The 26141-nt window shown below is 42.0% G+C and overlaps 1 protein-coding gene across 1 annotated transcript in view; it reads left to right on the top strand.

The window, feature by feature from the left end:
* Nucleotides 1-26141, top strand: part of LOC141133979 (uncharacterized) — a 145053-nt gene that overhangs the window by 35018 nt on the left and 83894 nt on the right. The window contains exon 2 of the mRNA XM_073623579.1: nucleotides 13576-13812. Within this exon, the coding sequence (XP_073479680.1) occupies nucleotides 13576-13812 (237 nt within the window). The remainder of the gene's footprint in view (nucleotides 1-13575; nucleotides 13813-26141) is intronic.

Here is a 26141-nt window from a genome sequence, read left to right as displayed (position 1 = left end):
GGGTGTTCGGCTCATCCCTAGAACTGACTTGTTAATTTTGCTAGTCCCCACTTGGCTGACTTATCTTCTTGTTATTGGCCTTAAAATGGGTATGGGGGCCCAGGGCCCACCATAAGGGACATATATCAATGTCACCAATTTGGACAACCCTAAAAATGAAACAAGGAGAAGTGCCTTTAAAAATGCAAAATTGCTGAAAAGCTAGTAACTTGGGGGGGGGGGGGGCTTACTGTGCCTGTAAAGTGGTGCATCTGTAGCATGTATCCAAAATGCTGCTTCAAAGATGTATGGCTTTAGAGGAAAGTTACAAATCTACACTGCAGCTGCAAGATTTTAAAACAAAAAAAATAGCCTGCTCACCCCAATACATACAAGGTCATTTGGGTCTGTTAAGGCTTAAAATGAGGACCCCACGTGAAAAATACCACCCGAAACGAAAAAAAAATATTGTGCCCCTCCCACACACTAACAAACCCCTAGCCAAACACACAGCAAGCCAGCCCATGAAAGGGGGGTGGATGCTTGGGGGCAGGAGGGGCTCGGGCACCCCAAAAGTCAACCACCTTGTTCCCAAATTCTGGGGGACAAGGGCCTCTTCCACATAACCCTAGGCTGGGGTTGTGGGGGGATGCAGACAGGGGGCTTAATGGAATGTGGAAAGCCCCTTTAAACTAGTGGGTACAAGGTGCTTTGTGGTTGGTATTGTGCTGAGCCCTACATGCCCCAAAGGCAGCCACCTATGTTGAGTGCATGTGGCCTTGTATGGTTCAGGAGGGGGTTGGGTGATCGCTCTTTTCGCCCCTTTCCTAGCAGGCCCTGTTATACGCTCTGAAAAAGGATGTGGTTTGAATAGGTGAAGGCAACTCCCAGCCTTTGGAGAATGGAGTGGAGTGTGGAGTTCCCCTTTAAACTCAAAAGATAGCCCAAGGAAATCCAAGGGGTTAGAGGGAGAGAGAAGAGCATTGTAGAATAAGGTGTGTAGTTCCCCTTTAAAAGCAAAAGTTAGCCCATGGAAATCCAAGGGAATCATATGCATTAGAGGGGGAAGGTTAAATGCCCTTTTAGGAGGAGCTAGAGGAGCGAGAGTCTTTTTTACATAATTTTAACAAGGTGCATGTCACATGTTGGCAACATAACATGCTAACATGACCTGTGTGCAAATATCCTTAAAAAAATACATAAAGGTGAACCAGTGTAAAAATAAAAATGTCAAGTTTAGAGGTACGCCCGTTCAACCCACGCAATTGCATTTGCGTTAGTAGTTAGTTGCTACTAAGATTTTGGCCGCGCAGTGAACAAACGCATTTGAATGAGCGCAAGAGACGCTTGCGCATGCGCACTGCTTATAATGATCTCACGCAGTTCTAAATGTACTTGCAGGCACAGCAGGCTTGCTCTGAATCATGAATCAATGCAAAAAAAATTTTTAAAAACGGAAATTTTTTCGGGAGCAGTGATTTTAATAATGCTTAAAGTGTAACAATAAAAGTGTAATATTCCTTTAAATTTCATACCTGAGGGGTGTCTATAGTATGCCTTCAAAGGGGCGCATGTTTCCCGTGTTTAGAACAGTCTGCCAGCAAAATGACATTTCTAAAGGGAAAAAAAAGTAATTTAAAAGTGCTAGAGCTAGTGCCGGCTATAATGAATTTTCGGTCCGGCAATACACATAAAAGTTTATTGATAAAAATGGCATGGAATTTCCCCACAGGAGAACCCCGAACCATAATTTAAAAAAAAAATGCATGGGGGTCCTCCTAAATTCCTTACCAGGCCCTTCAGGTCTGGTATGGATATTAAGGGGAACTCCGCGCCAAAATTAAAAAAAAAAAATAGTGTGGGGGTCCCCCTCAAAATCCATATCAGACCGTTCAGGTCTGGTATGGATTTTAAGGGGAACTCCACGCCAAAATTAAAAAAAAATATGGCATGGGGTCCCCCAAAAATCCATACCAGACCCTTATCCGAGCACACAACCTGGCAGGCCGCAGGAAAAGAGAGGGGATGAGAGAGCGCCCCCCCTCCTCCTGAACCGTACCAGGCCACATGCCCTCAACTTTGGGAGGGTGCTTTGGGGTAGCGGCCCCCCAAAGCACCTTGTCCCCATGTTGATGGGAAAAAGGGCTTCATCCCCACAACCCTTGCCCGGTGGTTGTGGAGGTCTGTGGGTGGGGGGCTTATTGGAATCTGGAAACTCCCTTTAACAAGGGGACCCCCAGATCCCGGCCCCCCCTGTGTGAAATGGTAACGGGGTACACCCGGTTACATAACCCGGTTACGTAACCGAGTGACCCCGCCCTCCTCTGACGCTACGGGAAAACCATAGGGATATCCCCTTACGTCAGAGGGGGCGGGGTCACCCAGTGATGACATTGTGTGGCTCCATCCTTACTTATAAAAGAACTGTCACCTGAGAGGCCCATCATTACAGCGGGTGCCTCCCATGGAGGCAGATCGTAGGCGGCTTGCGGCTTTTTTTTTTTTTTTCTTTTTCGGTCCGTCGGAGCGCGAGAAGAAGAAGACGACTCCGTGGGACAGCTTTATTTTTTTAATAAAGGACTTGTCCTAAGGCGTGTAGTGTCTTTTTTTTTTACCATTTTCACACATATTTTGTGAAATGGTAGGGGTACATTTGTACCCCGTTACCATTTCTCACAGGGGGGCTGGGATCTGGGGGTCCCCTTGTTAATGGGGGCTTCCAGATTCCGATAAGCCCCCCACCCGAAGACCCCCACAACATCCCAATGTTGAGGGCATGTGGCCTGGTACAGTTCCAGAGGGGGGGCACTCTCTCGTCCCCCCTCTTTTCCTGTGGCCTGCCAGGTTGCGTGCTCAGATAAGGGCCTGGTATGGATTTTTGGGGGGACCCACGCCATTTTTTTAAAAAAATTTTGGCGTGGGGTTACCCTTAAAATCCATACCAGACCTGAAGGGTCTGATATGGATTTTGAGGGGGGCGCTCTCTCATCCCCCCTCTTTTCCTGCGGCCTGCCAGGTTGCGTGCTCAGATAAGGGCCTGGTATGGATTTTTGGGGGGACCCACGCCATTTTTTAAAAAAAATTTTGGCGTGGGGTTACCCTTAAAATCCATACCAGACCTGAAGGGTCTGATATGGATTTTGAGGGGGGCGCTCTCTCATCCCCCCTCTTTTCCTGCGGCCTGCCAGGTTGCGTGCTCAGATAAGGGCCTGGTATGGATTTTTGGGGGGACCCCATGCCATTTTTTTTTTACATTTTAGCGCGGGGTTCCCCTTATCATCCATACCAGACCTGAAGGGCCTGGTATGGAATGTAGGGGGACCCCCACGCATTTTTTTTTTTTTATTTTGGTTCGGGATTCCACTTTTATGTGTATTGCTGGATCGACAGTTCATTATAGCCGGCACTAGCTCTAGCACTTTTAAATGACCTTTAGAAATGTCATTTTGCTGGCAGACTGTTCTAAACAGGGGAAACATGTGCCCCTTTACAGGCATACTATAGACACCCCCCAGGTACAAAATTTAAAGGAATATTACACTTTTATTGTTTCACTTTAAGCATTATTAAAATCACCGCTCCTGAAAAAATTGCCATTTTTAAAACTTTTTTTTGCATTGATATGTGTCCCCCTGGGGCAGGACTCGGGTCCCCAAACACTTTTTAAGACAATACCATGCATATAAGCCTTTAAAATGAGCACTTTTGATTTTTTCATGTTCGTGTCCCATAGACTTAAACTGTGTTCGCGTGTTCGAACAAATTTTTTGCCTGTTCGCATGTTCTGGTGCAAACCGAATGGGGGGGTGTTCGGCTCATCCCTAGCGTGAATGTAAGGATAGTCCAGTCATTATGAGTGTAATGCGACCACCATTCATCTTTATATTAGTGTCAATGTAAGGATAGTTCAGTCATTGTGAGTGTAGTGCGACAATTCATCTTTACATTAGTGTCAATGTAGGGATAGTTCAGTCACTGGAGTGTAGTGGGACCACCATTTATCTTTACATTAGTGTGAATGTAGGGATAGTTCAGTCAGTGTGAGCGTAGTGACCGTAAAATACAGTATATTTTATTGCATTACTGCAAGTTTAACACTATATATTTCATTGCATTACTGCAAGTTTAACGCCATATAGTTCTGTGTGTTACTGCAACTTTAATGCCATATATTTCATTGCAATACTGCAAGTTTAACACCATATAGTTCTGTGCATTACTGCAAGTTTAACGCTGTATATTTCATTGCATTACTGCAAGTTTAACGCCATATAGTTCTGTGCGTTACTGCAAGTTTAACGCTGTATACTTCCGTGCGTTACTGCAAGATTAACGCCTTATAATTCTGTGTGTTACTGCAAGTTTAACGCTATATATTTAATTGCGTTACTGCAAGTTTAACGCCATATAGTTCTGTGCCTTACTGCAAGTTTAACGCCATATAGTTCTGTGCATTACTGCAAGTTTAACGCTGTATAGTTCTGTACGTTACTGCAAGTTTAACGCTGTATAGTTCTGTGCGTTACTGCAAGTTTAATGCCATATAGTTCTGTGCATTACTGCAAGTTTAATGCCATATATTTCATTGCATTATTGAAAGTTTAACGCCATATAGTTCTGTGTGTTACTGCAAGTTTAATGCCATATATTTTATTACATTATTGCAAGTTTAATGCCATATAGTTCTGTGCGTTACTGCAAGTTTAACGCTGTATAGCGTAGTGTGTTTTGTATATGTATATATACAAAACACACTACATATATTTCTGTGCGTTACTGCAAGTTTAACACCATATAGTTGTGTGAGTTACTGCACGTTTGACACAGTATATTGCAGTATATTATAGTGTATCCGTGGAGTGTGTCTGTGTCGTGAATAATCAAATTAAAGTGCACCAAACACCACTTTCCATTAATTAAAGTGCATCCACGTACACATTTACACATCTTTATTACATTTTGTTAATAAGCATCCCCCCACTCCCCCATCATGTCTGGGAGGACAGCAAGGAGAGGCAAATGTTCCCATGGCACTGTAAGGGGACCAGCAGCGTATGTGTCCACAGGCAAAAGTGGACGTGGTCAGTCCTCAGGCAGGGCATCATTTCCTCTGTTTAGTGATGTTGCTATCCAGCCACAGCATGCAGAGGAGGTGGTGGACTGGCTTACTAAACCGTCCTCAACCTCTGTCACCCAAGCAGAGACTAGTGAGCAGTCCCCTGCAGCTGCCAGAGTGGCAATACCTGCCTCCTTGTCCACAGGGATATTCCTGCCATAGCCCCAGCATCAGGCATGGAGGAGTCATCAGAGTTATTTGAACACAGCAACAGCCACTTGCTCCTTGACGATGCACAGCCATTACTCAAATTAAGATGTTGGTTCTGTCTCTGAGGTTGAGGAAGGCAGGAACATGAGCCTGCAAAGAGGGGAGAACACTGGTACACAAATTGGCAGTCATGATCCCCCAGCTGCAACGTATTGCCAAGTTGTCTCCAGTGATAATGAGGATGGAGGAGATGATGATGATGAGGTCACTGACTCGGCTTGGGTGCCGGATAGAGCAGAGGAGGAAAGTGAGGGTGAGGCAAAACCCCAACGAGGCAGCCATCATGGAAGAGTAGAGAGCAGCCACCCTATTCCATCACATTGTGGAGCTGTTATCTCCCGGCCTACTTCCCACAGCTCAGCTGTCTGGGCCTTTTTTAGTATATGTGCAGCTGATCGCACTGTTGCTTTTTGCAAACTTTGCCTCAAAGCAAAACACCAACCACTTGGGTACCACATGCTTGACAAGGCTTTCAACCTCCCACCACTCAGCCCATTGGCAAGAGCAGCTTTTTGGGGCACAAATCTGTCCCATCCCCTTACTCACCTCAATATGTCCCTGCTATATCTCATGACCTCTCAGCAGCCTCCACTGACAGGGATGATGGTATAGCGCAGGTTGTCCAAGGTCCTTACAGCACATCTGCCAGCAGCACACAACCAGCTGTAGACAATAGCCGGCAAATTTCTCTGCCCCATCTGCTGCAGGGGAAAAAAAAATACAGTCTCTGTCAAACAGGTGTGGAAAAATTGTTTTTGGTTGTTAATTGTGCCCATGATACCAAAAACATTCTTCCAGATTAAATCAACACCCACAACACTAGGCAGCCTAGAAGTCCTGCAGAGATTCTACATCCCAAAAACACTTGATCGGCAACATCGGCATCAGGGGTTTCATAACTGCTGGTAATCCAGGACTGATTTATTTTGATAAAATTTGCATTCTATGATTAGTGACAGAACCTCTAGCAGCACTGAATGCCCTTTTGGAAAGCACACTGGATGCAGGTTAGCCCAGCATCTCAAAATCATACTGGTCAAGTCCCTGCAACTTATATATTCTCACGACCCAGTAAGCAAGTGGATTGTCGACTGGAAAGCTCTCAATCTCTGTTTTCGCCTCTAGATAATCGTCCACCATATGATGCAGACGCTGCCAATGGGATGTGGAAGCTGACAGCCCTGGGCAGTGAGAACTGAATAAATTCTTTGTTGCTGTTCCATGAGCGTGTGCAATTTTAAAGCATAACATGTTAGGCACCTATTTACTCACGGAATACAAACCTCCTCTGTAACTCTAAACAGGTAACCTATAAACATCGCCTATGGAGATTTTTAAGTACTGTAGTACTTTGTTGCCATTCCACGAGCGTGCGCAATTTTAAAGCATAACATGTTAGGTACCTATTTACTCAGTGTAACATTGTCTTTTTTTCACTCTCAGGTGAATTCTGCGAATTCACGGAGGGGGACGGAATCCACCAGGCAAAAAGGCAGAAGTTGTAGAGCCAGCAGCTTTGACAAGCTTGCATTTAGACACTGGGAATGTACTGTCAAACAATTTTTCCACACCTGTTTGACAGGTGCATATCATTGCAACATTTGACAGCAAGGTCAATTCTTGCTTTCATCAAGAGTACCTCTACAGGGTTACCGTGTGAAAGCACCACCAACACCCAAAGAACAATTTTTATGCACCTGTTTGACAGGTGCACATCATTACAATTTTTGACAGCAAGGCCAATTCTTGCTTTCATCAAGAGTACCTCTATAGGGCTACGGTATGAAGGCGCCACCGATGCCCAAAGAACAATTTTTCCCCATTCCTTACAGAAGTAGAAATCCAAAGTTTGTGGTAGAGACACCAAAATGCATCTAAAAAAGTTATACTTTTTCCCTGTGCACTACATTGTGGCCTCATCATACAGACTGGATCCTTAAGCCGTTGCTTACATAATAAAGAAAGCTTGCAGGGAAAATGTAATTTTTGGGGCTTTATAAATGAAATTATTGATGCAGCAGCTTCTATACACAGTACAGATGTGCTACTTTACAGGTGGTGCCCCCCAGGCACTATATTGAAAGGAATTTTTCATTTTTATACTTTCACCACTTCAATACAAGGCATTTTCACCCCCTTCCTGCCCAGGTCAATTTTCAGTTTTCAGTGCTGTAACATTTTGAATGACAATTGCGCGGTCATGCAACACTGTACCCATATGAGTTTTTTATCATTTTTTCCCCACAAATAGAGCTTTATTTTGGTGCTATTTGATCACTTCTGTGGTTTTTATTTTTTGCGCTATAAATAAAAGCGACAAGTTCGAAAAAAACACAATATTTTTTACTTTTTGCTAAAATAAATATCCCAATTAAAAAAAAAAAAATCAGTTTGGGCCGATATGTATTCTTCTTCATATTTTTGGTAAAAAAATCGCAATAAGCGTATATTGATTGGTTTGCGCAAAAGTTATAGTGCTTACAAAATAGGGGATAGATGTATGGCATTTTTATTATTACTTTTTTTACTAGTAATTGCGGCGATCTGCGATTTTTATTGTGACTGTGACATTATATCATATCAGACACTATTTTGGGATTTTGGGACCATTCACATTTACACAGTGATCAGTGTTATAAAAATGCGCTGATTACTGTATAAATGTCACTGGCAGGGAAGGAGTTAACACTAGGGGGCGATCAAGGGGTTAAATGTGTTACCTAGGGAGTGATTCTAACTGTGGGGGATGGGACTGACTTGTGGAGGAGACCGATCACTCTCCCTATATACTAGGAACACACGATCTGTCTCCTCACCCCTGACAGGACATGAATCTGTGTGTTTACACACACAGATCCACGGTCCTGCTCTGTAACAAGCGATCGCGAGTGCCTGGCGGACATCGCGGCCACCGGGCACACGCATTAGCTCCTCAGTGACGCGCACCACCTATGCCGCTGGGAAGCCGAGGATGTCATATGACACCCGCCCAGGATGGGAGATCCCATCTGCGGACATCATATGTCTATGGGTGGTTAAGCATCAATAAATCACTGCTCATTTGAAAACCATGTTTTTTTTCAAATTTTTTTTTTCATTGATACATGTCCCCTAGGGCAGTACCTGGACCCCCATAACCATTGTATGCCCAATTACTTGCATTTAAGCCTTCAAAATGGCCACTTTTCATTTTTCACATTCGGGTCCCATAGACTTCAGTGGGGTTCATTAATTGGTTCCGAGCTTTCCTGATTTTCGAAAGTTCTGGTCGTTTGGCCCATCCCTAGTTATAAATGATTCAGTGGGTTACCCAGCAGAGAGGGGGTCAAATTCACTTTTGGGGATTCTATTTGCTTATTCTAAGTGAATTCCCCTAAAAGAATTATTTATGTAAATTCTACTTTTGCTTCTGCTATATTTAATATTTGGCTTGGACTTTATTTTTATTTTTTCGCATTTTCTGTTGATTTGCTGTAGATCAGTCAGTATTTCATTTGGCTTTCATGTCTATTTTTCTTTTTTTTTTTTTATATTTGAAAATGATTTCGTTTAGGATTGGGGAAAAAAAACAAGATATGTTTTTACTTTATATAGCATACATGCTAGGGTTGCCCACCTTCCAAAACATGAAACATTTACTGACAGAGCACATGTTTTGCTGACAACCTGAAATATGACAGATATTCCTATTATAAACCAAGAAAATCAATATTTAAAAGGTATAAACAATATGTAAACATTGACAAAACACATAACAAGTAATCTGCCTGGCTTTACAATAAAAAGTCAAACCAGTGTAACCATGACTATAATAATGAAAGACCTGAAAAACCCTTGGATACAGCAGGAAAACAAGTTCAGTGATATGCATAGCACCTCTATGCATACCACGAATAGTGTGCCATGGAGAACAATGGGCTCAGGCAGATTTTGCTTAACAGTGGAAGGAGCTTAAAGGGGGATGATTAAACAGAATATTTGCCTAGTCACTGTATACACTGCACACATATACCACAGTCCTTGTACCCTCAAAATACTCCTAATTACTGTGCCACCAATGACAGTCTCAAAGACACACATAAACCTCAGAATGAAGGATATTTTTTTTTTAAATTAAACATTTCCATTATATATGCTTTTCTGCACACAGAAACGTATTACTTTGTCTTTCTGAGGCTACCTTAAAGAAGGACTTTATTAAAGCGGAACTTTACCCTTAACAACTTGATAAAAAATGTTCTTTAGCAAGGAACATACATTCCATATTAATAATTATGCTACCAAAGTTAGTGTGTGCTAAAAATTGAGAGCCAGCCTGTTTGTCTTGTGATCTAGCAGGACCTAATTTTATGACTAAAGTTCCACTTTAAAACCAGCGACTGTTGGGACAATGAAAACTTTGGTCAGGACTATGTAGTGTACAACATAATGTAAAGAGTGCAGGGATCAGGAGTAAAGCTGGCCATACATGGCTCAGTTTTTTCCTTTCAGCCATTCGAGGTGGATGAGAAAATCCTCCCCGCTATGTCTATGTATTCTGACAGCAAGACTCTGCTGGTTTTCCAGCAGGACTGTTTGACAGAAGCCAGTCTATTGACCTGCTTCTGTCACATTGAAAGAGCTACACACGGATCAAAATTTGGCTGGTGATTATTTACGTTTTGTAAAAAACAACATATAGAATGCAGCAGTCTGGTCAAGATCCCCTGTTCACATCAGATTCCCCCCAGAGTCCCCAAAATCACTCCTTAAATCAGGGTCCCAAGAGTTTCCCCGGTTCCCTAGTCAGGTCCCCCCTTACACCAGGCTCCCCTCCTACTTACATCAGGGTCCCCAGAGTACCTGCTTACTTTAAGACCCCCAGAGTCCCCACTACTTCCCCTTACTTTGGGGTCCCCAGAGTCACCCCTTCTATATCAGGGTCACCAGAGCCACCCCATTACATCAGGGTGCCCAGTGCCCCCTCCCTATATCAGGGTTCCCAGACTTACCCTCCTCCTTATATCAAGGTCCCTATAGTCAGTTCAATGTACAATAGGGTCCCCAGAGTCACCTTCCTTACATCAGGGTCCCCAGAGCCCTCCTCCTTACATCAGGGTCCTCAGAGCCATACCCCACCTTACATCAGGGTCCTCAGAGCCACCCCACCTTACATCAGAGACCCCAGAGCCCTCCCCTCTACATGAAGTTCCCCAGCAGCACCACCCCGACTTCCTACGTTCCAACATCAGGGCCCCCAGAGCCTTATCTTCCTTGAGTTCACTCCATTTAGTTCCGTCAACTACACGTGAAGCTGGTAGGGGGTGCACTGGCACCAGGTTCAGAGTCACCCCCCCTTATATCAAGGTCCCCTGAGTCACTCTCTTAAATCAGGGTTCCAAGAGCTTTCTCTAGTTACATCAGGTCCCCAGAGTCCCCCCTTACATCAGGGTCCTCTTCCTCCTTACATCAGGGTCCCAAGAGTCCTTTCATTTATATCAAGGTCCCCAGAGTTTCCCACTTACCTCAGGGCCCGGCCTACCAGATAACCATCTCATATGCTGGCCCAGTGTCTTTAAAGAAGAAGAAGGGCACCTACTACTACTTTTCTTTAACCGCTTCCCGTCCAGTTATACTGCAGCATGGTGGCCGGATAGCGCGAATCGCCATCTGTGTACGTCGGTCCGTGCATGTGATATATTGTGGACGGTGCGCACCGCGGGAGCGGTCCACCGGCGACTCGCAATTGCATTATACAGAGTCAGAACGGGGATCTGCCTATGTAAACAAGGCGGATCCACATTCTGAGAGGGGACATCTCAGAAATCTGCTGTTTCCAGTCATCGAGAACAGCGATCTCTGTGGTGTTCCAGCAGCCATCCCCCTACAGTTAGAACACGCCCAGGGAACACAGTTAACCCCTTGATCGCCCCCTGGTGTTAACCCCTTCCCTGCCAATGTCATTTATACAGTGATCAGTGCATTCTTATAGCACTGATCAATGTAATAATGTCACTGGTCCCCAAAAAGTGTCATTTGGGGTCAGATTTGTGCGCCGCAATGTCGTAGTCCCACTAAAGATCGCAGATCGCCGACATTACCAGTAAAAGCAATGAAAAAAAATAAAAGTCCCTAAATCTATCCCTATCTATAGTTTGTAGATGTGATAACTTTTACGCAAACCAATCAATATAAGGCCGATTGCAATTTTTTAAAACAAAAATATGTAGAAGAATATATATTGGCCTAAACTGATAAATACATTTGTTCTTATATATTTTGTTTGGATATGTATTATAGAAGAATGTAAATTTTTTTTTTTTTTTTTTAAATTGTCACTCTTTTTTTGTTTATAGCGCAAAAAATAGAAACCGTAGAGGTGATAAAATATCACCAAAAGAAATTGTTTTTGGGTACACCGTCGCACGACTGCGCAATCGTCAGTTAAAGCGACGCAGTGCAGTATAGAAAAAAATAGCCTGGTCAGGAAGTGAGTAAATCCTTCCGGGGCTGAAGGTGTTTAATTTATCCAAAAAGGATAACAAACTGAAACATAATTAAAACTTAGATACGTTAAATGCCAGAAGACAGGCAAATTAGAATACAAAACCTGAGGTCATTTTAAATAAAAGAACTTTGTAGATCTTACTAGGTTTACTTTTACAAGTTAGGAACCTTATTATTGTAGCCCTATTATGAGAAATGGCCCTCCCCAAACAGGATATTATGCTAAACCAGTACATAAATAAAAGAAGCGGTACCACTAAGTAGAAAAGAACTGTGAACAGAGCAGCATTTCCTTCCTGGGAAATGTAACTAGTATTTGACTAATCAAAGTAATTAAGATCAGAGGGACTACTGCAACCAGCATATAACATTAAAGTATATAGATGCACACCAGTATGGAAAGATTACATGCTTTATATAAGAAATAATAAAAAATAGTACATACTTCTAATCTATAAACAGGTATTATCAGCAAAATCATGGTGGGATTGTGCACATATACTCAGGTATATATATTTATTAATAGAGATACTTCCAGATGAATGCACTCTCCCAAGAAAAAATAAACTCTCTAGCAATATATACCAAACTGAGCATCTGCAACTGGTCCTCTAGCCTCTGTTCAATCAGGAGATGGATTGGGGATAGTGGAAGAAGAGAAGGGTCAGAGAAGACAGAATCAGACAGCCTTTTAACACAATGCAGAGGATTAACCCCTTATGTTCCACAGTGAGTATAACAAGCCTGCTTTACTGCATATACAGACTGATTTGACTGTTGTGGGTTTAGTAACACTTCAAATCACTATTTTATATAAAGATGTCTCTAAGAACCCCTGGCAGGCCCTCTTGCATGACTCTATGGACTCCTTGCCCACAAGTCACAAAGCACATTATTGCATCATATTTTCCTTGCAGCGCAAATAGCATTAGCTAGAAACTGGAAGCAGCGGTTCACTCCTTTCAAGGAACTCAAACAGAGAGTTCATAATAAAATCGTTAACAAGCATTGGTCTAGTAGTTTCCTGAAAGACAAACTTAAAAAAAATAAATAAATAACTTTTAGGAATCTGGTAACCCTGGATACAGCTACAACACCCACAGATAGATAGGGCTGGCCTTTTGTGCCTTGGGTTGAGGAGGGGGGCCTGCCCAGAAGGTGGGCCTGAGGTTTGAACCAATCCTATAACTACTCACTGTGTGAAGGAAAACTTTTTTTCTCTGTTTTTCTCCTTCCTGCCTCACAGCCATTATAGTCTTTACTTTCTTCTAACTGTCTTTCCATATATGTTACCTGCTGGTCATGTTCTCTTAAGACGTGAAGTTCTGTATGTTCAGAATGCAATTCTCAAGTGTTTGTCTTCCTTTTAGATTACCTTATTTCAAATGCACAAGATATGTGATATCGTCAGATGTAACCTTTTTCATTCTCTGTTGACTACAACATATTTTTTATTTTCTTTTTATTTGTCTTACACTGCAAACGTCGATTGAGAATGCATGGTCATGTTAACCTACGGTGGCACTTTCATTTGTAATTCAATAATAACATTGAAACAGAAACAGAAATGATTTCCCACAATTTCCAACATTTATTCAGACAGCAATAAAAACCTGAGTGAGGTTTTAAATCTTTGCAATACTAAGAATGAAACAAAGTATTGTCACTGGATTTGGGCTTTCTTGTTTGTTTATACTGATCATATAACTTTCAAAAACTGCTCAACTGCTGTTTTCTTTAGTATTGTTTATTTTCTTTAATGGATTTTGTTATTTATTGTGTAGAAGTTGAAAAAAAGTATTTGCCACTGGGAGTCGACATAACTCTTGTATGTCATTCTTCAATGCCTGGAAAACCATCTTTCTCTGGATCATTTGAAAGAAGAAAAAACATGAAAGAATTTTACTATATGGATACAGTATACATTCAAATATTTGACTTTTCAGAGAATAACAGGGGGATATATCGATGTGTCTCTGATAACAATATTGTTTCTGTAACATCCCTGGAGATAAATAAAAGTAAGTATTTAGCATAATATTTTATTTTAAATACACCTTTGGTAAAAATTGCCCTTTGATCATGGATGACACCTGTATTCACAAAAAAAAAAAAAATGAAAGAAGAATGCATTAGCACATATACAGTAGAGAAATGACTATGTGCAACAGCTAGGGACTTGCCTACAAACTCACAGTGCAGTGAAATTAGAGTAAGCCATTTCAGCACAGGAGAAGAGCCTTTACAACTTTGAAACACTAAAGGTAAGGCTGAGGTTCTGCTTCAAGCCATTGACCCAAAACAAATATGTAGACCAGTGAAGTAAGAAGTGTTACTGCATACCTTTTAGATAGAGGTAAAAAATGGCAGTCACCATGTTTCTCTCGTGACAGGTTTACTTTAAGATACATGCACACAGGTGCTGAATGCAGAGAAACAATTTAAACAGATTTCCAAAGACATGTATCTAACCTCAGCTTACATTATACTGAAATTCCAGACCACTAAAATGTTCATGTTTATTCATTTATAATAATATCATGTTTTAATAATTGCTGGTATGTAGTAAACATTTACTTGAAGGGCAACTGCAGCCAGTTACTTGAAACATATAGAAACCGCTTTTCCCCTTAAACTGTAAAATTCCACTCCCCTATCAAAGCAACTCACCTGTAAAGGTAATTTTCTGAGTGTGAATCACTGCTCAGTGCTGGATTTGATTGACCAGTCACTCACACTTCCAGAGTATGTGTATATGCAGTATCTCGCAAAAGTCAGTGCACCCCTCACATTTTTGAAAATATTTTATTATATCTTTTCATGTGACAACACTGAAGAAATTACACTTTGCTACAGTGTAAAGTAGTGAGTGTACAGCTTATATAGCAGTGCAAATTTGGTTTGCTCAAAATAACTCAACACACAGCCATTAATGTCTTAACCACTGGCAACAAAAGTGAGTACACCCCTAAGTGAAAATGTCCAAATTGGGTCCATTTTGTGTGGCCACCATTATTTTCCAGCACTGCCTTAACCCTCCTGGGCATGGAGTTCACAAGAGCTTCACAGGTTGCCACTGGAGTCCTCTTCCACACCTCCATGACGACATCACGGAGCTGGTGGATGTTAGAGACCTTGCGCTCCTCCACCTTCCGTTTGAGAATTCCCCACAGATGTTCAATAGGGTTTAGGTCTGGAAAGGGAGAGAGAGGGGAGGGGCGCCACTCTGAGTGCAATATGTCAGTTAAAATTCAATGTTTAATAAAAGTGAGATCAACTCACATTTTGGTGAGATATAATGTGCATGGCATAAGTACCTTGGGCTCCTGTAGTCCAGCTGGGCAGCGGTGGTGATCAGCAGTTCCCGGCGACTCTGGTTCATCGGGCATTTGATATGCCTGATGAAGGAGCATGGATGCTCTGAATGCAAGCTCAACCACGTCTCCTGTCCATCACCGCTGATGTGCTTGTTGTGTGACCATCTTCAGCCTCAGAGCCTCGGGAAGCACCGGAGTCGCCGGGAACTGCTGTCTACCACCGCTGCCCAGCTGGACTGCAGGAGCTCAAGCTACTTATGCCATGCACATTATATCTCACCAAAATGTGAGTTGATCTTACTTTTATTAAACATTGAATTTTAACTGACATACTGCACTCAGAGTGGCGCCACTTCTTTCTCTCTCACCCATATCCACAGAGTCGCTTCTGCTCTTTACAGCTGACTGTCCACACTGATACAGACCAGAACCCCTAAACCCTGGTCTGGTCTCAGTAGTAAATTAACTTTGCCTACTGGCACACCTGAACCTTGGAACTATTTCCATATCACACTAGCTGCATTTCTAGAGCTCCATCTTGTTTAATTTTAGGTCTGGAAACATGCTTGGCCAGTCCATCACCTTTACCCTCAGTTTCTTTTGCAAGGCAGTCGTCTTGGAGGTGTGTTTGGGGTCATTATCATGTTGGAATACTGCCCTGTGGCCCAGTCTCCGAAGGGAGGGGATCATGCTCTGCTTCAGTATGTCACAGTACATGTTTGCATTCATGGTTCCCTCAATGAACTATAGCTCCCCAGTGCTGGCAGCACTCATGCAGCCCCAGACCATGACACTCCCACCACCATACTTGTCTTTGTACTCCTCACCTGGTTGCCTCCACACCATCTGAACCAAAAAAGTTTATCTTGGTCTCATCAGACCACAGGACATGGTTCCAATAATCCATGTCCTTAGTCTGCTTGTCTTCAGCAAACTGTTTTCAGGCTTTCTTGTGCATCATCTTTAGAAGAGGCTTCCTTCTGGGACGACAGCCATGCAGTCCAATTTGCGGCATATGGTCTGATCACTGACAGGCTCAGCAATGCTGGTGGCACTCATATGTCTATTTCCCAAAGACAACCTCTGGATATGACGTTGAGCACGTGCACTCAACTTCTTTGGTCGACCATGGCGAGGCCTGTTCTGAGTGGAACCTGTCCTGTTAAACTGCTGTATGGTCTTGGCCACCGTGCTGCAGCTCAGTTTCAGGGTCTTGGCAATCTTCTTATAGCTTAGGCCATCTTTATGTAGTGCAACTATTCTTTTTTTCAGATCCTCAGAGAGTTCTTTGCCATGAGGTGCCATGTTGAACTTTCAGTGACCAATATGAGAGAGTGAGAGTGATAAAACCACATTTAATACACCTGCTCCCCATTCACATCTGAGACCTTGTAACACTAATGAGTCACATGACACCGGGGAAGGGAAAATGGCTAATTGGGCCTAATTTGGACATTTTTACTCGCTTTCACTTTTATTTATACTCACTCATTTTTACTGTTTTACTAACTTTTGTTGCCAGTGATTTAGACTTTAATGGCTGTCTTGAGTTATTTTGAGGGGACAGCAAATTTAGAGCTTGTTTCTAACGCTCATCAAATGCTCCTATAGCATTTGTTGAGCATTATATGGGCATCAGACAGGTGTCAATGAGCTTTAGTATGGGCATTAGACATTTTACAAGCATTAATGAGGAGTTAAAAATGCTCCCTAAACGCCCTACAGGCAGTTTTGAAGTGTTTGACGAGCGTTAAAACTGCTCCACAAATGCCTATTCCATTACAGTAAATGAACAAATTTTAACGCTCCACAACTGCTCCGCAACTGACTGCCAGAGCACTAAAGGTACACCGCTCCTAAAGTGTCCCTGCCCATTGAAATCAATGGGCAGCGCCGCCGAAACTCCTGCAAAGCGCCTTGGCAGCGGTGCTTTGTGAGCGCTTTTAACCCTTTATTCAACCGCTAGCGGGGGTTAAAATTGCCCTGCCAGTGGCCAAAAAGTGCCTCTAAGTTGATGGTAAAGCGCCGCTAAAACTAGCGGCGCTTTACCGCCGACACCCCCGCGCTGTCAGTGTGAAAAGGCTCTTAGTGTGAACAGCACTATGTGCTGTCTATTGTATCTTGTGCATGATGGGCCTTTTTAATGCCCCTCAAACGCCTCTCAAATGCCTGCTCTTAATGCCAGTGTGAACTCAGCCTTACACTGTTATACAAGCTGTACACTCACTACTTTTCATTATAGCAAAGTGTAATTTCTTCAGTGTTATCACATAAAAAGATGTAATAAAATATTTACAAAAATGTGAGGGGTGTACTGTATATATATCTATATATACAGTGGGGACGGAAAGTATTCAGACCCCCTTAAATTTTTCACTCTTTGTTATATTGCAGCCATTTGCTAAAATCGTTTAAGTTCATTTTTTTCCCCATTAATGTACACACAGCACCCCATATTGACAGAAAAACACAGAATTGTTGACATTTTTGCAGATTTATTAAAAAAGAAAAACTGAAATATCACATGGTCCTAAGTATTCAGACCCTTTGCTGTAACACTCATATATTTAACTCAGGTGCTATCCATTTCTTCTGATCATCCTTGAGATGGTTCTACACCTTCATTTGAGTCCAGCTGTGTTTGATTATACTGATTGGACTTGATTAGGAAAGTCACACACCTGTCTATATAAGACCTTACAGCTCACAGTGCATGTCAGAGCAAATGAGAATCATGAGGTCAAAGGAACTGCCTGAAGAGCTCAGAGACGGAATTGTGGCAAGGCACAGATCTGGCCAAGGTTACAAAAATATTTCTGCTGCACTTAAGGTTCCTAAGAGCACAGTGGACTCCATAATCCTTAAATGGAAGACGTTTGGGACAACCAGAACCCTCCCTAGAGCTGGCCGTCCAGCCAAACTGAGCTATCGGGGGAGAAGAGCGTTGGTGAGAGAGGTAAAAAAGAACCCAAAGATCACTGTGGCTGAGCTCCAGAGATGCAGTCAGGAGATGGGAGAAAGTTGTAGAAAGTCAACTATCACTGCAGCTCTCCACAAGTCGGAGCTTTATGGCAGAGTGGCCGGACGGAAGCCTCTCTTCAGTGCAAGACACATGAAAGCCTGCATGGAGTTTGCTAAAAACACCTGAAGGACTCCAAGATGGTGAGAAATAGGATTCTCTGGTCTGATGAGACCAAGATAGAACTTTTTGGCCTTAATTCTAAGCGGTATGTGTGGAGAAAACCAGGCACTGCTTATCACCTGTCCAATACAGTCCCAACAGTGAAGCATGGTGGTGGCCGCATCATGCTGTGGGGGTGTTTTTTAGCTGCAGGGACAGGACAACTGGTTGCAATCGAGGGAAAGATGAATGCAGCCAAGTATAGGGATATCCTGGACGAAAACCTCCAGAGTGCTCAGGACCTCAGACTGGGCCAAAGGTTTACCTTCCAAAAAGACAATGACCCTAAGCACACAGCTAGCATAACAAAGGATTGGCTTCACAACAACTCCGTGACTGTTCTTGAATGGCCCAGCCAGAGCCCTGACTTAAACCCAATTAAGCATCTCTGGAGAGACCTAAAAATGGCTGTTCACCAACGTTTACCATCCAACCTGACAGAACTGGAGAGGATCTGCAAGGAGGAATGGCAGAGGATCCCCAAATCCAGGTGTGAAAAACTTGTTGCATCTTTCCCAAAAAGACTCATGGCTGTATTAGATCAAAAGGGTGCTTCTACTAAATACTGAGCAAAGGGTCTGAATACTTAGGACCATGTGATATTTCAGTTTTTCTTTTTTTATAAATCTGCAAAAATGTCAACAATTCTCTGTTTTTCTGTCAATATGGGGTGCTGTGTGTACATTAATGAGGAAAAAAATGAACTTAAATGATTTTAGCAAATGGCTGCAATATAACAAAGAGTGAAAAATTTAAGGGGGTCTGAATACTTTCCGTCCCCACTGTATATATATATAGATAGATATATATATAGATATATATAGTATTCAGGCATCCTTCACTTTAATTTTGTTATGTTGCAGCCTGATATTACAGTTGTTTCAATTTTATTTTTTTCTCATTAATCTATACTCAGTACCCCATTATATCACATTGACAGAAGTATTCATACCATTTTGCACTTGAAATGCAGCTTAGGTGCCTCCCATTTCTCTTGATCATTACTGAAATATTTCTACACCCTGGTTGGAGTCTGTCTATGGTAAATTGATTGGGCATGATTTTGAAAGGCACACGCCTCTCTATAAAAGGCTTCACAGCTGACAATGCAAACTGTATCATAACAAAAGCCATGAGATCAGAAGAACTGTCTGCAGAGCTCAGAGATGGGATTATTGCAAGGCACAGATCTGAGGAAGGCTACATAAAAATTTTGCTGCACTGAAGGTTCCCAAGAGCACAGTGGCCTCCATAATTCTCAAATGGAAGAAGTTTGACACAACCAGGACTCTTCCAAGAGCTAGTTGTCCGGCTAAACTGAGCAATCAGGAGAGAAGGCCTTAGTAAGATGAGTGACTAATAACCTGATGGTCATTCTGAATGAGCTCCAGAGATCCTGTTTGGAGATGGGACAAAGTTCTAGAAGGACAACCATCACTGCATCCCTCCACCAATCTGGGCTTTATGGCAGAGTGGCTAGATGGAAGCCTTTCCTCAGTGCAAAACACATGAAAGCCCGCTTGGAATTTCCATAAAGCACCTGAAGAACGCTCAGACTGTGAGGAACAATATTCTCTGGACTGATGAAACCAAGATTTTCAATTCTTAATGTTATGTCTGGAAGAAACCTGGAGCCGCTTGTTACCTGCCCAATACCATCCCAACAGTGAAGCATTGTGGTGGCAGCATCATGCTGTGGGGGTGTTTTTCGGTAGCAGGGACTGGGAGACTGGTAAGGGTTGAGGGAAAGCTGAATGGAGCAAAATACAGACATATTTTCAATGTAAACCTGTTCCATAGCCCTCAGACTGGGCCAAAGGTTCACCCTTCAACATGACAATGATCGTAGCCACACAGCCAATACAACACAGGGGTGGCTTAGGGACAACTCTGTGAATTTCCTAGAGTGGCTCAGGCCAGAGCCCCGACTTGAACCCTATTGAACATCTCTGGAGAGACCTAAACATGGCTGTCCAGCAACGGTCCCCATCCAAGCTGACTGAGCTTGAGAGGATTTGCAAAGAAGAATGGCAGAAAATCCCTCAATCTATGTGTGCAAAGGTTGTCCCGTCATACCCAAAAAGGCCCAAGGCTGTAATTGCTGCCAAAGGCACCTTAACAACATGCTGAGTAAAGGGTCTAAATACTTAACCACTTCAATACTGAGCACTTTCACCCCATTCCTGCCCAGGCCAATTTTCAGCTTTCAGCACTGTCACATGTTAAATGACAATTGCGTGGTCTTAGCTGTACCCAAATTAATTTTTTATCATTTTTTTCCCACAAATAGTGCTTTTCTTTTAGTGGTATTTATTCACTGCTGGATTTTTTATTTTTTGCTAACAAAACGAAAAAAAGGCCGACAATTTTGATTAAAAAAAAAAAGTTTTTCTTAGTTTCTGTCAGTAAATTTTGTATATAAGTAATTTGAGGTGGCACTAATGAGCACTGATAGGCTGTACTGATGAGGCGGCACTTATGGGCACTGATGAGGCAGCACTGAAGGGCACTGATTATGTGGCACTGATGAGCACTGATAGGTGGCACTGGTGGGTGCTGATAGGTGGCACTGATGGGCACTGATAGGGGGCACTTATGGGCAACGATAGGTGGCACGGATACGCAGCACTGATAGGCGGCACTGATGGGCAGCACTGCTGGGCACTGATGGGCAGCACTGAGGAGCAGGCACTGATGGGCACTGAAAGGCAGCACTGACTGGCATCACTGATGGGCACTGATTGGTGTCACTGATAGGCACTGATTGGTGTCACTGATAGGCACTGCTGGAGCTGCACTGATAATCAGGGCACTGATGATCAGTGCCCTGATTACCTGTACAGTCTCCCCTGCGAGAAGATGCCTCTAATCAGCTCTCCTCGCCTCACACTTTGTCAGTGTGAGGTGAGGAGAGCCGATAAACAGCACTTCCATGTTTACTTGTAATCAGGACACAGCCAATCACATGGGTAAAGAGCTGCATCATCTGCTCTTTACCGAGATCAGGCGCATGAGAGCGGTGACACTGGGGCAACGTCATATGATGTTGCCTCCAGAACGAGAGGGAATCCCGCCCGCCATCATTTTACTGTATGGCAGGCAGGAGGTAGCATCAGTAGTGCTATACAGCATGCAGGGTGTAGTACAGTAAAATCAGTCTGTATATGCAGTAAGGCATACTTGTTATACTCACTGTGGAACCTAAGGGGTTAATCCTCCGCATTGTGTAAAAAGGCTGCTTGATTCTGTCTTCTCTGATCCTTTCCTTCCCCAATTCATCTGCTGATAGAACAGAGCTTTGGAGTCACTCTGCACATGCTCAATTTAGTGTGTATTGCTAGAGAGTTTTTTTTTTTTCTTGGGAGGGGGCATGTGATCGGCACAGGGCCAATCAGCACTGTCCAGACAGAGGGTCAGGGGTCCTGCAGCCTCATAGGGCAATGATGGGAAAGATCCTGCGAGCCACACAAAACTTGATAAAACACTACTCAGCTGCGTGCTTTAAACACGTCTCATACGCGTGCAAATGACAAATGTAAAAAAGATTACGCTGCGCTAGAGTGTGTTAGACATGCTACTAAATTATAGCATGATAGAACAACTGCGTCCAAATAAACACATGTGGTTGAGGGAAACAAAATACCTCTACAAGGTAAGCGGACCTAATAATAGATGAATACTAATAAATATGAATACAAATGTGAAATATGACAATACATATAAACACATCAAAGTAATAAATGCAAATTCAAATGTGAAATATGACAGATTAACGCATCAAAGTGCACAAGTACCAATAAGCATAACTGAATCACAGCATTACTAGAAAGTGCAGTGAACAAATGAATATAAATGCATCAAAATGCAAATGTGTCAATATGCATAACTAAATGACAATATTACTCAAATGTGCAAAATATAAACGCATAAAGTGCAAATGTGAAAATAAACATACTTATTACAATATAAATATATATATATGAGCAAGTAAAAAGTGCTAAGTGCAAAAACAAAACAAAAAGTAATTTGGTGTTCCCCCTGATGATGACACCTGATCCCTGTGTCGAACACACATAGTGGAGGGGCCAGGACTGAGTGAGAGACAGCTGAGCTGCCTATTGAGGAGACGCACACCATACCCTCACGAAAAGTAACATACTTGCCATGTTTAGAGCAATGCACTGATGCACCTATATATTGTGAGTACCCCTTTTGGGGAGAGTATCTATATCTTTTAATAAATTTGAAAATGGTATTAAACTATGTAGTTTTTTCTTTCCATCTATATACTCTTTACTGCATTGGAGCCTGGGATCCTATGACCTACTTAGAACCCGGGGTGGTTCACAAGCGTGGTTTGACTTTGTCTAGCGACTTGGTCACACGCTCTGAGGTGAGCGCATTACCTTTGGGGTGACCGAATTGCACCATTGCATGGTCTGTGGCACTTTGAGAGTTACTAGCAAGTTTGATTGTATCACCAGTGGACATCATGTTTAGGCACCTTTATACCTTTTGTAGGACTTCATAGTGAACTATAATTTTTGGTTCCATTGAGGACTTTTTTACACATGAACTGTGTGACACCAAATTACTTTTTGTTTTGTTTTTGCACTTAGCACTTTTTACTTGCTCATATATATATTTATATTATATATTTATATTGTAATAAGTATGTTTATTTGCACATTTGCACTCTATGCATTTATATTTTGCACATTTGAGTAATATTGTCATTTAGTTATGCATATTGACACATTTGCACTTTGATGCGTTTATATTCATTTATTCATTGCACTTTCTAGTAATGCTGTGATTCAGTTATGCTTATTGGTACTTGTGCACTTTGATGCGTTAATCTGTCATATTTCACATTTGAATTTGCATTTATTACTTTGATGCATTTATATGTATTTGTCATATTTCACATTTGTATTCATATTTATTAGTATTCATCTATTATTAGGTCCGCTTACCTTGTAGAGGTATTTTGTTTCCCTCATCCACATGCGTTTATTTAGACGCAGTTGTTCTATCATGCTGTAATTTAGTAGCATGTTTAACACACTCTAGTGCAGCGTAATCTTTTTTACATACAGCCTCATAGGACAGTCAGAGAAAAAGGAAAACTGCTCCTACAAGCTTTAACCAGTGCTCGGCCGGATACTGATAGAAGTCACAAGACTGCTCTAACTGCTCATGAGAAAAGGTATTTAGCCGTTTATATTTATTAAAATAATTGCATTTTTATGTTATGTGTACTGTGGGAGACCAGCCGTAGTGAATACAGGGTCGTGGGCTTAGTAATAATTTAAGTACATGTGATATTTCAGTTTGTTTAAAATAAATTCACAGACATTTCTAAAATTCTGTTTTCACTTAGTCATTATGGGGTACTGAGTGTAGATTAATGAGAAAAAAAAATAATTTAAACAGCTGTAATATCAGGCTAGTGATTAAGAGTATCTTCAGTCTCTTGACCACATTATCAAAAAAAAGGAAAAATTGTCCACAAAAAATTGTAAAGAAGGGATTTAAATGTATAATACGATGCACAAGGAGGGCTTAAAAAGGGGTTAAAAAGCCCACAGGTTATAGTCACAAAGCCCTCACCTTCACAAACTGTTTAAAACCGCATATAATGGTGATCTAAAGTCTGTTGTTTGACGTTATTCCAACTTCCACCACTAGGAGGTCTTCCGTGTCAGCATATGTGAAATTGCAATTATCCAAAATGTCAGCATATAACCATAAATAAGAATGTCATCCGCTGTATTAATCTCCACCACCAGGGGGTCCTCTATTTCATCCACCAAGTCTCCCAAATACGAGGTAGAAGAAGACGTTGTGCAGCAGTATTTGGGAGACTTGGTGGATGAAATAGAGGACCCCCTGGTGGTGGAGATTAATACAGCGGATGACATTCTTATTTATGGTTATATGCTGACATTTTGGATAATTGCAATTTCACATATGCTGACACGGAAGACCTCCTAGTGGTGGAAGTTGGAATAACGTCAGACAACAGACTTTAGATCACCATTATATGCGGTTTTAAACAGTTTGTGAAGGTGAGGGCTTTGTGACTATAACCTGTGGGCTTTTTAACCCCTTTTTAAGCCCTCCTTGTGCATCGTATTATACATTTAAATCCCTTCTTTACAATTTTTTGTGGACAATTTTTCCTTTTTTTGATAATGTGGTCAAGAGACTGAACATACTCTTAATCATCTGCCCTGATTTTTTATATGAATTTTTGTATATGAACTTTTTATCCCTAACACTTTGTACACTACCTTTAACCATTTAATAAGCTTTGACACTTTATTGATCTTTTATTTGGGTGATTATTTTATATATATTTTTTATACACTGTAGCGCGGAATCATTTCTATAATTGTTATTTAGAGTGGATTGTGATACACTGTAGGTTCTGCTGCAGGCAGTTACTGTTGAATGTTGTGATTACACTTATATGCACTATAGGCACTTTTTGATTTGAACATGTTAATATAAGGATTCACCTATTTAATTCATCCACATATTTATTATAGTAGCGCGAGGACTTTACATTTTCATGTAATATCAGGCTGCAACATAACAAAATTGAAAAAAGCGAAGGGGGACTGAATACTTTATGAATGCACATATATGTATATATATATACACACACACACACACACAGACGTGGCCAAAAATATTGGCACCCCTGCATTTCTGTCAAATATTGCACCACTTCACCCAGAAAATTGTTGCAATGTTTAGGCATTGTCATGCTTATTGGTTTTGTTTGTATTGATATTACACAAAAAAGTGGAGAAACAAAAAGCCAAATCTGGCACATTTCACGTAAAAATCCAAAAATGGACTGGATAAAATTATTGGCACCCTCAATTTAGTATTTAGTAGCACACCCCTTGTAAAAAATAACTGAAATCAATCGCTTCCTGTAACCATCAATGAGTTTTTTACACCTCTCTACTGGAATTTTGGACCACCCTTCTTTCGCAAACTGCTCCAGGTCTCTCAGATTGGAAGGGTTCCTTTTCTCAACTGCTGTTTTGAGATCTCTCCACAGTTGCTCTATGGTATTTAGATCTGGACTCATTGCTGGCCAGTTCAGTACTCTCCAGCGCTTTGTCTTAAACCATTTGTAGGTGCTTTTTTACATGTGCTTTGGGTCATTGTCCTGCTGTAAGACCAATAACCTCTGATGGAGACCCAACTTTCTGACACATTGCACCCTAGAATTCTTTGGTGGTCTTCAGATTTCATAATGCCATGCACACAGTCAAGACATCCAGTGCCTGATGCAGCAAAGCAATCCACCCCAGAATCTCCACCATGTTTGACTGTAGGGACTGTGTTCTTCCCTTTAAAGGCCTCATTACGTTTTCTGAAAACAGTAGAATGATGGGCTTTACCAAAAAGATGTAATTTTGTTTTATCTGTCCACAGCAGTGGCGGAAGTATAGGGGTTGCTGAGGTCGCCATGGCGACTGGGCCCCATGCTACAGGGGGCCCTTGAGGGCCCCCCTGTTTATCCTGTAAGGATGAGCGGCTGAGATCGATCTCCCCATCGTCAGCCGAACTGTAGTCGGCACTGTGCGGGGAGCTTGTCACACTGATCAGTGAAAGCAGCGTGTGCTGTGCTCTTTGTCTCCCCCTACAGTGCAGTACCCGGCAGGAAGAGGTAAGGTAAAGCACTGCCGTTTTTGAATAGGCTTTCTGTATGTGTGTGTTCTTATATGTGTGTTCATGTATGTGTTTGCATGTGTTCATGTGTGTATTTATATATGTATATGTGTTTGTGTGTGTATATACAGTATATGTGTGTGTATATTATGTGTGT

This window comes from Aquarana catesbeiana, linkage group LG03 (assembly GCF_042186555.1).
Source record: "Aquarana catesbeiana isolate 2022-GZ linkage group LG03, ASM4218655v1, whole genome shotgun sequence".
In the NCBI taxonomy this organism is placed as follows: Eukaryota; Metazoa; Chordata; class Amphibia; order Anura; family Ranidae; genus Aquarana; species Aquarana catesbeiana.
Note: the sequence above shows the minus strand (reverse complement) of the source record. Positions and strands in the feature narration are given on the sequence as shown.